This window comes from Haliaeetus leucocephalus, unplaced genomic scaffold (assembly GCF_000737465.1).
Source record: "Haliaeetus leucocephalus isolate CR32 unplaced genomic scaffold, Haliaeetus_leucocephalus-4.0 Scaffold228, whole genome shotgun sequence".
Taxonomy (NCBI): domain Eukaryota; kingdom Metazoa; phylum Chordata; class Aves; order Accipitriformes; family Accipitridae; genus Haliaeetus; species Haliaeetus leucocephalus.
In genome coordinates this window covers 24,539,310-24,550,769 of record NW_010972664.1, presented here as the reverse complement: position 1 = coordinate 24,550,769, position 11,460 = coordinate 24,539,310, and the positions used below count along the sequence as shown (strand labels likewise).

General features: G+C 44.9%; 1 protein-coding gene and 1 gene segment (V, D, J or C); one reads left to right on the top strand and one right to left on the bottom strand.

Annotated features, from left to right (window-relative positions):
- LOC104831804 overlaps nt 1-11,460 on the top strand; it is a 50,150-nt gene that overhangs the window by 15,680 nt on the left and 23,010 nt on the right.
- On the bottom strand, nt 2,904-6,257 carry LOC104831803 (trypsin I-P1-like). Its single transcript, XM_010567626.1, has 5 exons — nt 6,218-6,257; nt 5,579-5,753; nt 4,717-4,970; nt 3,798-3,934; nt 2,904-3,053 (listed from the first exon to the last, which is right to left on the bottom strand). Exons 1-5 carry the CDS (start codon nt 6,255-6,257, stop codon nt 2,904-2,906), a joined length of 756 nt encoding a protein of 251 aa, XP_010565928.1.

Below are 11,460 nucleotides of genomic sequence, written 5' to 3'. Positions count from 1 at the left end.
CCACCTGTCTGTCTTCTGCCTGGTCTCCAATTTCCTTCCTGTTCTTTCCCATCTCTGAATCACCTTTTGGCCCTCCTTTCTTATTTTACTCACTGCCTTGCCTCATTTCTCTGCCATCCATAGACTGCCTCTCCCTTTCCTCCTCTACTCTCTTTCTCTCTGTCCCCTTCCCCTTTCTGCTCTGTCCTCTCTCACATCTGTCCCCCTCCTGTCCCCTTCATCCTCTTCCACTTCTCCCTTTTAGCCTCTTACACTAACTCATGGCTAAGCAGGATGTGGAATAGTTCACACGGCCCTTTCCTTCTCCACCAGCTGGAAAGCCAAGGCCAACCTGAAGATGAATCTGGCACGGGATCCCAGAACTGAGCACTCCTGCCTGTGCTTATGGGCCTATGAGCTCCAAGGGTCTCCTGCAATTGCTCACACTGCAGTTTCCAAGAGTACAGGTGCCTTGCTGGTAACCTGGGGCTCAGCACACTGCCGTGTGCAAGGGGCTCTGAGCTCCAGAGCGCCAGCAGGACCATGCCACTGAGCGCTTCTATGTGCATGCTTGTCCCTTGGCCCCACCAAACTCCGGGGAATGGGCATGCTGCTGTGCACCAGGGTCCCCGAGTTGCACTGCTACCTGTTGCTTTGGGCTTCGAGCCACCCAGGAGAAGAGCTTGTTCTACTAAACCTGACAGGAAGTGCCCCACTAGCATCACACACCACACAGCATCACCTGGGCAAGGGTTTTATAAAGCACAATCACAGCAAAAGGGAACAGCTGGGAACGTCACTGTTCTCATGGTTTTCCACAGGTGGTCACTGAGTCAAGTGCTCCCACAGCTACCCTGTGACCTGAACGCTCTGATGTATGCGATGTAGCCCACGTCTCGATGGTATCTGGGGACGGAGCATGGCCCTGTAGGTGAGGAGCCCCAAGCCACAAGGTGCTCTGTAGCAATAACCCACCATATCTTTGGCTCTAGTAGCCTCCCTGCTCCCTCTTCCACATGGCAGATCCAAAGTCTCTGCTTCAATGTCCTGCCTCCTTCTGACTTCCTCGCAAAACACCACCCTCTCTCCTCTTCCATTCCTCCCTGCTCCCCCTTCCCTCATTCATGCAATGCCATGGATCACCTGCCCTTCCAGCAGGGACAAAATGGTGAGCAGTGACACAAGTTCTTTCCTCCAGCTCACATATTTGCTTTCAGCCATCCAGGGAGCTACAGGCAAGTATGAGCATCAAAACCCACAGCAGCAGATCCTATGCATTGGCCCAGATGGCACTTTGCGCACAGGAGAAGTTTCCGTGCAAGCCTGGAAGTCTGTTAGCACACATAGCTTTCTCCAACATATCTTTCACCTGTGAGGAACCCAGAGGCAATAGAGCTTGTAAGAGGGCCATGTAAGCCATGTAAGAGTGGAGATCCTGTGAGGATATTCCAGCAATCTGAAAATCAAGAATGGCCTATAATCTGGAAAATGCAATTTCTTCTTTACTGACTGGAGACCTTTACACATGGGGGGATAGTGACAGAGGACTGGGACTGTTTCCAGACTACTCTTCTCAACATCCCTGTCTGTCACATTTGAGAATGCACTCTGCCTGACAATAGAAGTATTTCTTTCCCCCCATTTTCATCTTGTCATCTTTTCATTGCATCCTCTCCTCTGTCCTCCAACTTTTTCTTCTTTCTCCTAACATACCAGGCAAAGATATCAACCACCCTCCACTCACAGTGGTCAGGGAGGGAGAACCTGTGACTTTCAACTGCTCCTGGATAAGAACTCTGTCTCCTGGTCAAAATAGGCTGAAGGGAAGGATGCCAGGCTACAGCTCAGGTATTTTTTTCTGGTAAAGGAGAGAAGGAATTCAACAAGTGCTTCCAGAGCAACAGGACGCAAAGCTAAGGTCTGATCCTGTTTGTATATTGTGCCTATCTCAATGACACAGACACCTCTTGCTCTCCTAGGAGGTATCTCAGTGACAATGCATCTGAGAGCGCGAGGCACAAACCTCTTTGTAGGCAAATGGCACTTGTTCCTTCATGCCCTGCTCTTCTCCTCTCCCTCCCTTTCCTCCAGTGTCAGATTTCTTTTAATTTTCACCCCACTTCACCTATTTTCTGCTTTTTCTATCTTTTTATTTTACTCCAACTCTCTATTTCCCTTTTCTTTTTCAGAAGACAGCTATACAGTCTTTTGGCAACTTTGGCAGCTTTTTCATGGAATTCCAACTCCAGTGCCCGTTGGGGTTAGAAGGAGATAAAATCAGAACCCAGGAACATCTCTGACCTTTTGACTCTTCCAGGAAAACTAAGCAAGCCCAGCATGACCAGTTAACCTAGCAAAACGGTATAGGCAGCAGCCCCAGTGGCACTGGTACATGAAGAGAACAAGTCCTAGCAAGAGGTTGTTTCATTCCCCAAGTAGAGCTTTCAGGGAGGTTCCACCACGGAATGTTAAGTCATATTGTTGGGGGTGGGAGCAGGGGGCTGGGGAGCATTTGTGTTGCTGCCTGCTGTTTTCTACAGTAGGAGTATGCTGCCTGTGTGATTCAGTGTACTCTCTCAGCTGGTTTAGGTAGTTTTGTAGCACCTGAGCATATGCTGATGAACAGAAAAGTTGTTCTGCTCCAGAAATGGCTGCATGTAACTGCCTGAAAGACGCCTGAAGATGAGTCTGCAAATTGTTCCAAGATCCTGCTAGTTGAGAGGCACTACAAATATTAAATATTTTCTCCAGAGTGACATTCCTTGCCTTTGTCCTCCATACCGTAGCCTATGGAAGTACCCAGAGAAACGTTGCACAAAGAAAGGTGCCTGAAAGTCTTTATTTTTTGATAATTTTTGTATGCCCAGTCCCAAAACAAAAGAAATGATGAGGAGAAAAAGTGGGTCACATAGAACGAGAGTGTCTTAGTTGGCAGACATAGTTGCTTTGATCCAGGAGACATAATTGCAAACCTTAGTGTAAACCCCGGGATAGCCTTTCTGTGCACATCCAATACCCCAGGAAACAATGCCCTGGAGCTGCCCATTGCAGACTACTGGACCACCGGAATCCCCCTGTGCACATAAAGAACACAGATATTCAGCAAATGGTATCAGCGTAAGTGGTGAGACAGAGATCCCAGAAATCACTGACATTCGAGGGAGCTCCATTGGGCTTTTTCTACACAGAAGTTCTACAAAGGTAATTTCTGATTACCACTCTACACCTGATGCTACTGTGCCTTACTTTATCCCCAAGGGCACCACCACTAAGGATGAGTAAGCTCCCTATTTTTGATGGATGCAGTCCTTGGCAGACACTTAGGATACGTGTGTCTTAAACATTATTCTGCCAAATATTTCCATGAAGCTAGGCACATGTAAAATGCAGAGCAATTGTCAAGTGTGTTCATTTTCCAGACTGCCTGGATCTTGGCATACTGCCTATTTCATTTTCAGTGAGTCCAAAACTAACATTTGCATCCTAAGCTCTAAAGTCACTGTGATTAATATTGACTCTCTGGTGCAGCACTCCTCCATTTTCAATAGCCTAAGGTGCAGGAGGTGGCATAGTCTGCTTGTGGAGGTATAGGGCAGACGTATTCGCTGACTCAAAAAAGGGACAATGACTAACTGAGTGGGAAAAAACCTAGTCTCACTCAGTAAGCAACTTTTACCCTAAGCCTCCTCTGTTGTTCAAAAAACCAGCATTCAGATGTGCTAGTGCAGTGAGTATAGCAGATTCTCTAACATGATGGCCTCTTCTACTGGCAAAAGGCAGGAGAGAAACATATGTGAAAGGAGAGGCAGATGTTTTACCTGGCAGGAGTCTTTTCCTCCCTCCACGAATCCTACACACATCATGTTCTTGGTAATTTCCCCAGGGTAGGCTTTAGTGCACACGCTTGAGGAGAGTACAGGAGCCTTCAGGCACTGCAACTTGTCTGGATATGCATCTACAATAAAAGAGGGAGAGATGGTTGATTGCATCTCTGAGTTCATGTCAGAGCCCGGAGAAGATCTTTCTTAGCAGAAAAGTAATCACTGAATATCCTGGTTTAGCAGTGATCATTTTTCCTCTGAACAGTAATCGCAGCATGGATTCCTTTTGTTTAGATAGAACAGGTTCTATCCATGGGTCCACCATTCTACACTGCAGCCATGTTAATTTTTCTGATACCTAGAAAATCATCAATTGGCAAGTGTGGAGCTAAGAGCTACTCTTGTAGCACATACGCTGGAGGGAACCTGGGCCTCAGGAAAACCATCCCCTCCTCTGGTGCAGGTTTTGTTGTTGTCAGTGGATTAGACACCAGTCACCATCCACATCTCTGACCATGGAGCTCTCTTGTAGTAATTTTAGATTGACAGTCACAGATCTTGATCTTGTTCTCAGAGAACTGACAACTCTATTGACATTAGTTAAATTGCTAGTGCTTGGCACTGCACAGCTGATAGCTCCAGGCCACAAAATTTATGGCAGCGTGAACATGCTGATGAACGGCACATGGATGACTTAAGTGATTCCATGTTCGTAACACAGAACAAGAGGAAGGACCTTATAAAAGCTTGCCTTTAAGGCAGTTAAATGGTTACTGTCCTACACAGACTGATTGCTCAAAAAGGCCTGTCACACAGCACTTCTCTGTGCTTTACCCTGTACTGTTTGGAGCCAATTGTGAGGTCTTAGAGTGTCTCCCGGGCCCTCACGATGCTGTACATTCCCCAGAGTACTCACTGCCATTGCTGACTGTGTTGCCCCAGCCAGAGATTAGGCATGTGGTGCCTGTGGCCACGCAGCTGGTAGGCAGAGGAATGGTTTGGACAGCGCGGTTGAGCTGGGCTGGTTTGGCAAGTTTGATGAGCATAATGTCATTGTCCAGTGTTCTGGAGCTGTAGCGAGGGTGGCGGATTACTTCAGCTGAACTAATCAACTGCTGTGATGATTCTGTGAGTGCCAGGTTATGTTTCCCGAGCTGCACTTGGATGCGACTGGAAAAGAGAAGGAGTGGCGTATACGTTACTGCTACCAACAGGTTATGGGGAACCTCTCTGTTACTGCATGCAGTTGCTTCAACATTGCTACCATAGTCGCTGTTTCCATGCAGGTTGTCTGTCTTGTCCTGCAATAAGTCCTGGGGATCCACACTGAGATCTTACCCACTCCCACTACAGGTGGTGAATTTCTGCAGGTTTATTTTGCTGAGCTGGGACAAGTTGAATATCTAACAGTGCTTTATACAAACATTCTGGCAAAAGGCGAACTGCTATCACCCTGACCTTATTTCTCTTCTTGTTGTCCAGTAACTAAGTTTTAGCAAGATTAATGCAATTTATAAGAAATCACAGCCCATAATTCATTGCTAGATTATCACATTGTCACTTCAGAAAGTGCTCTGCATTCACAGAAACTTTTGCAGAAGTGGAAAACCCCTTATGATGCCTCAGACTAGCTTCCTGAATGAGCCACCTACTCCTTGACTGTCTCCTGTCAGAATGGAGTCACTTACATATTTGGATCTCACAGCTCAGAATTCCTGGAACTTAGTGAACTGGAAAAAAGAAGCAGGTTAGGAAGAATTTATTTTTTTTCTACTTACGACTTGTAGCAGTGAGCAGCTGACACTACCCACTGGCTGTTGATGAGGGAACCTCCACAGAAGTGATACCCAGAATTCAGGGACACCTGATAGGGGACAGAGTTCACTGCACAGGTGTAGCCTCCCACAATCTTGTCATCATCATCATCAGCGGCAGCATCGATGGGAAAGGCAACTGGGGGATAAGAAGTGGTATATGTCAAGGCATAAGGAATCTTGTGCCTCTGTGACTGACTGAAGCATCTCACTTGTAGGCTCTACTTCCATAAAAACTCATGGTAGCAGTGTTGGGAAGCACTCACCCATAGTCCAAAAATTTAGAGAAGCTTTAGGACTTCCTGGGCCAGAGGTGTTATCTTTATACCTCATAGTCCTTAAGAGAAAGACAGTCTTTTTTTGAACATATGGACACATTTCAGTATTCCTGGGTCAAGAACACCTGTGAAGGCATTCATTCCCTGTTTTGTGACACAAGCAATTATGAACAGACAGCAGTCAGAAGACGTTACAGTGCTCTGCCTTAAAACTTTTGTAAGTTGAAACTGGACTTCACTTTCCCCCAATAGACTACCTTGTAAATTTGCTCAGAAAATAAGCTTCCTTATAAATTACAAAAATAGAAGGAAAAAATATACTTACCAGCCACTCCAACAAAGGTGACAAACAGTATGTACTTCATGATCTTGACACAGCCTCAAGCCCAGACTGGTGGACTGGAAGCCTGAGCTGCTAGATATACATTTTTTGAAATGGCCTTATCTCTAGTCCAAGGTTTTCTGCAGACAAAAAGTACACAGTGGAAAATTTGAAGATCCAAATGTGGGCATTAACAGGCACTGCTAGAAAGTACAAATAACATATCTGTTAATCATAAACCTTTCCTAAGATAGAAAGCCATCTAAAATTATTTCAGAGTGCAGCCTTCAATTTAAAAATGTTTGGGCTTTGAAAGATGTGTAGTTGTTTGCCTGTCTCATTCTTACATGCAGCATCTGTTGAGAGCAACCCTCAAACCCCTCTGAGGTTCCTCTGCGCTGATGGCGTCATTCTTAAAAATGCATATTAAAAATGCTGATTATTGTAGGTAATGGACAGTAAGATACTATACATTTATTTTGGAAAAGAAAACCAACAAAAAAAACCCAAAACAAAACAAAAAAACCCTCTCAGTGTTAAGTTTGTTAAGTTTATTTTAGCAAATTCCTTTTCTTGAGTAATATGTGTGTCTGGTTTTATCATATAGAACACAGTGTTCTCCCAAATAAAATTATTCAAAAGTAATTTCAATAAGTGAGTACAAAAAACCTATTCTGTGTCCCCCACCACCTCCCAAGTTAAACAGTTTAATGTGGGAATGCACACCCGCATTTCTCTTTGAAAGATTTCTCCCTTTCCTAATTTCTCTCCCCTAATCTATATGAAAATATTGGCCCAAGTACTGAACCACGTCTTTTATTTAGCATTGGAATGTTCTACAGACACTCATTTTTGCTACAGAAGAATTTCAATATAACATTGATGTTTATGGAGGTAATGTATACGAACAAAAATACTGTGACCACAAATCATGAGATCTTCTGAAATCCTTCTCTGAAAGAGTGATAATTTCTCTCATGATGCTGAGTTTGCTAAAGCTTGATGCATTTGATGAATAATCATTTTCCAAGCAGCTGCCAACTTCATCATGTTAGCTCCTGAAAGACAAGGGATAACCTCAAGTGACTGTGAACAGAAATCATATGCTTTGAGATGCTGAAATGGCATCAGAGACTAAATAGGAATAATCTTTCTACTCCATTTCTTAATCAATTTTTTTGAGAGCCCTGGAGGACTGGTACACACAGTGGCACTGTCCAGGTGGAAATTTTCTTTCATGTTAAAGGGCAAGTCCAAGGCCAGGGACTCCTCCAGGGAGATGCATGACTTGTCTTGGGCTTTAAACTGGTATCAGTGCACAGTTTTCTTACAAACATGTTTTATCCTGAGAAACAAATAAGGACTAGAAGCTTCCTGTGGAGGAGGGAAATATCCATAATAGGACTAAGCATGGCAAAAATTACCAAAGCTATCCAATCCCATCCTAACTAAGCAGAGCAAGAACAATTCCTAATCTACAATAGTGTATAATTTGATCTCCTTGTGGATTTGTTATTTCTTTGTCCAAAACATGCTATTGGCATAGAGACAGGCTGTCATCAGATATTTTAAACCAGTATTTTTCCTGAGATATAGCTCTAATAACCTATTAGGTAACACCTAGGCTATGAAGGACAGCTTCCTTTTCCTTCTTTTCACAGGGTTTAATATTTGGTTTAGTGTCCACCCAAATGTCAGGAAAATCCAGTAATTCAGCATCTGAATGGGGAAGCTCAACCATACCTGCTTTTATCTTTGTACTTTTTTTGTTTTCACTTGTTACTTATTTAATCTACTCTGATCTTTAACTGATCAGTTATTCTTAACAGCAGGAAAGGCATCAAATAGGGCTGGCTCCTTTCTCCTTGAAGAAAAAGGTGTCTCTGAGACTCTCTATGCTACTTGCTTAAATCAACTATTGACCCCTTCCCAGGCTACTGCCAGAGCTCACGGCAGAAGTCCTGGGTCATAGTTCCTGTGGTTCTTGTGTTCCTAAGGCCATGATGGCAGACATCTGGTGAACGTACCTCACCCAAGTCCCTCTCATTCTCCTATGTGCCTCTCAGTGCCCCTTCTAGAGGCTCCCATGAATCCTAGAACTCCACAGTGCATGCCAGCAGGGCAGCTCATAGAGCAAACTGATCTCAAATGAAGGCAAATGGGGTGTTTGTGATGCACAACTTGGAGGTCATTCAGCAGACAGACTGCTTCAGAACAGTCCTTCAGGCCTTTCAGTGAGACCTGTGAATGACGAACAGACTTCTTTCATTCAGGCTGAAATTGGAACACCTCCTCCTGCCCCTCCTTCCTTTCTTTAAGACTATGAATGCTTACCTGAAATGTACATACCCTCTTCTGCTCAATGCTGCTGAACATTCAACAGACCATTATAAGTTTTTTTTCCAGGGTCTTTCAAAAAATACACTCCGGGGATACATCTCCAGCTGCAGACAAGTTTCTCATTTAATGCAGTGACGCTGCAGCAGGATGCTGGTGGGTCCAGGGACATGGGAAGGAGGAGGATTGGTGAATGGAGGGCAGATGTGTTAGGTATTAACAATGGACAAGCAATGGCAGCTTACATTTCTAGAAATCTATGTTCCTAGTTCAAGTATTTCAGTCAACTGTATCACCACTGAACTCAGATAAAGTAAATAGGTTTGTCCAGGCTGATGCAAGATCATGGGAAAAGGAAACCTGGCGAGACCGCAGGCTGACAGAGATAAAGCTTCCCAGGAGCATAAAGCAGAGGAGTTTCTCAAGCTAGTCCTTGTACATCTCACAGAGCCTGGTGGTGGAGGTGCCATTGATTCTCTTTTCCCAAGTCTCTCCTGCCTGGGAGAAGCTGGTTGAAAGGCACCCCATGTGGCCTAGGATCATCAAGTCCCCAGTTGCTGGAAGCCAGGAGAGTGTCTGGGGAAGGGTTTTGCATCTTCTGCTCTTTGCATCTCCAATCGACGGTCAGAGACACGTTCCTGGTTTACAATGTTCCAGTGCAGGGGTCTCCAAAGGGGAGTCCATGCACCCCTGGGGGTGCACATGATGATCTACTGGCATGTGGGAAGAAAACATTAGAACTTCAGTATTACACATATATAATTATCAATTACTAAATATACATATACTCGGGGTGTGTGCTCAAAAGTATTTTACTGATAGGGGTGCACAATGAAAAATGTTTGGAGACCACTGTTCTAGTGGTTTCAACAAATAACTTACATGTTCTTTCTTACATTCTGCTATAACATCAGCCTCCAACTCTGCTGAGCCTTCATGTTCTCTCGGATTTCTTCACTACCAGGGCTTCCTTCCTCTCTTGCTCACTCCTGGCTTCCCCCCAGGAAATTAAAATTCTGCTGACACTCTCAACTGCATTTGCCATTTTCCATTTCTCAACCTACACAAAAGTGCACCATGTGCTTTCCACCATGACACAGCTGTTGCATCGTGTTCCAAAGGTGCCATGGAAGTGAAGGTGTCAGTGTGAAGGCTGCACATGTTTCGTTTGTGAAGTTCTTTGGCAGCTTCTAGGCTCTACTGTTCTCTTCCTGACTCAGGGTGGTAAAGACAAAGCCTCATGTTTCAGAGTAGCACAGAAAAAACTCAGGACGATATTTCAGGAGTTGCTGTGAAGACTTCTGATGTTTCAAACTCTTTCAGCTCTTGCTAATTCCTCTATAGCTCATTGGCCATTGCTACACTTTAAGAGAATGGATTCTGGTCTGGTGCTGTGAAACTCAGTCCTCTTTCTCTCAGTTGCTTTTCCTGGGGACGCTGATGATGACAAGATTGTGGGATGCTACAGTTGCCCAGAGCATTCAGTTCCCTACCAGTGTCCTTGAATGTTGGGTATAATTTCTGCAGTGGTTCACTCACCAACAATCAGTGGTTCCTGTCAGCTACTCACTGCTAGACATCGTAAGTATGGATTGGGTTGTGTATCTGGATTCTAGTCAAATCTTGCAAAGTCACCAGATTTGGAATATGATGCCTACCAAAAGAAGGGAATCCAAGATGGCAGCACATGGTGTATCTGAAACCAAAGGAGAAACACTACCTTCTGTCTCACTGCATTACATGATCTTTCTAATATACCTGCACTCTCGGCATCCTTTTCTGTGCATCCTAACATGCCTTTCTGTGCACATTTGCATTCCTCCAGACTTTCTCCATGGATCTTTCTTGTCCTAATTTTAGGGCATACCTCTGCAGAGAGAGCACAGATCAAGGATCATGTTCTTCTGCAATAGGAAATGTAATCTTCCTTCCCTAAGCATTGCTCTCAGTGTCTGAAGTGATCCCTCTATTCTGGCACCAATTCCACAGTTGCCAGCTGGGGATCCACTGGACAGGATACCCAACTAGCAAGGCTCTCCAGACTCTGTCTTTCATGAAATCATAAAGCTCCTAGAGCTCTGTGACACATGCACCTTTGATTAGGGCAACACTCCCTTACTCTATTCCAAGTGTCTGCCAGTCCCCATGTGGCACCAAGTTGTTCTACCCATGGTTAATTGCTGCTCTTCTCTGCTGGCAATTTTGCAGGCATATACAAGTGAGGATGGGAGAGTACAACACTGATGTGAAAGAACACAGTGAACTAGTCAGGAGTGCTGCATTAATCATTCACCATCCTAGATATGATTCAAGAAGCCTTGGTAATGACATTATGTTCATCAAGCTGGCAACCACCATGGACTACAGTGCTGACATTCAACCCACAGCTCTGCCCAGCTCCCGTGCCAAGGAGGGTCCCAAGTGCCTTTTTCAAGGTGAGGAAACACACTGAGCAGTGGCTGTGAGTATCAGTGTATGTTGCATGTCACGCTTCTCCTGCTTTACTGCCAGGCTCATGAGATCCCTGTATGTTTCACTCCTGCTTTGCAGCCTTTCCATGTTCTGCCTGCATGTTCCCCAAACGGTCCTGCCAGTGTGCCTCAATCAACAATGCCCTTTGCATTTGCTCATGCAGGTGAAGGGGTTGCCCTGCTTTGCTGGATGGCTCTCACATATAGATCTACAGGTTTCTCTCTTCACTGACAGTGCTGCGTTTCACTGCTGTCCCAGCAGCCAATTTCTCTAAGGTCCTCCAGTAACTGACAGCTCCATTTCTGAGCAACCAGAAGTGCCAAGAGGCTTACCCTGGCCAGATCACCAGCAACATGATCTGTGTAAGATTCCTGGATGGTGGGAAAGACTCATGCCAGGTAAGCATTGATGTCTGCACAGAGCCCTGGGTCACACAC

Excerpts from the sequence above, each read along its gene's own strand:
- LOC104831803 (XM_010567626.1), bottom strand. The coding sequence starts at position 6,257 with ATGAAGTACATACTGTTTGTCACCTTTGTTGGAGTGGCTG. Across the intron at positions 5,754-6,217 it reads CACCTTTGTTGGAGTGGCTG|TTGCCTTTCCCATCGATGCT; the intron begins GTAAGTATATTT and ends CTTATCCCCCAG. Across the intron at positions 3,054-3,797 it reads GAGGAAAAGACTCCTGCCAG|GGGGATTCCGGTGGTCCAGT; the intron begins GTAAAACATCTG and ends TTATGTGCACAG.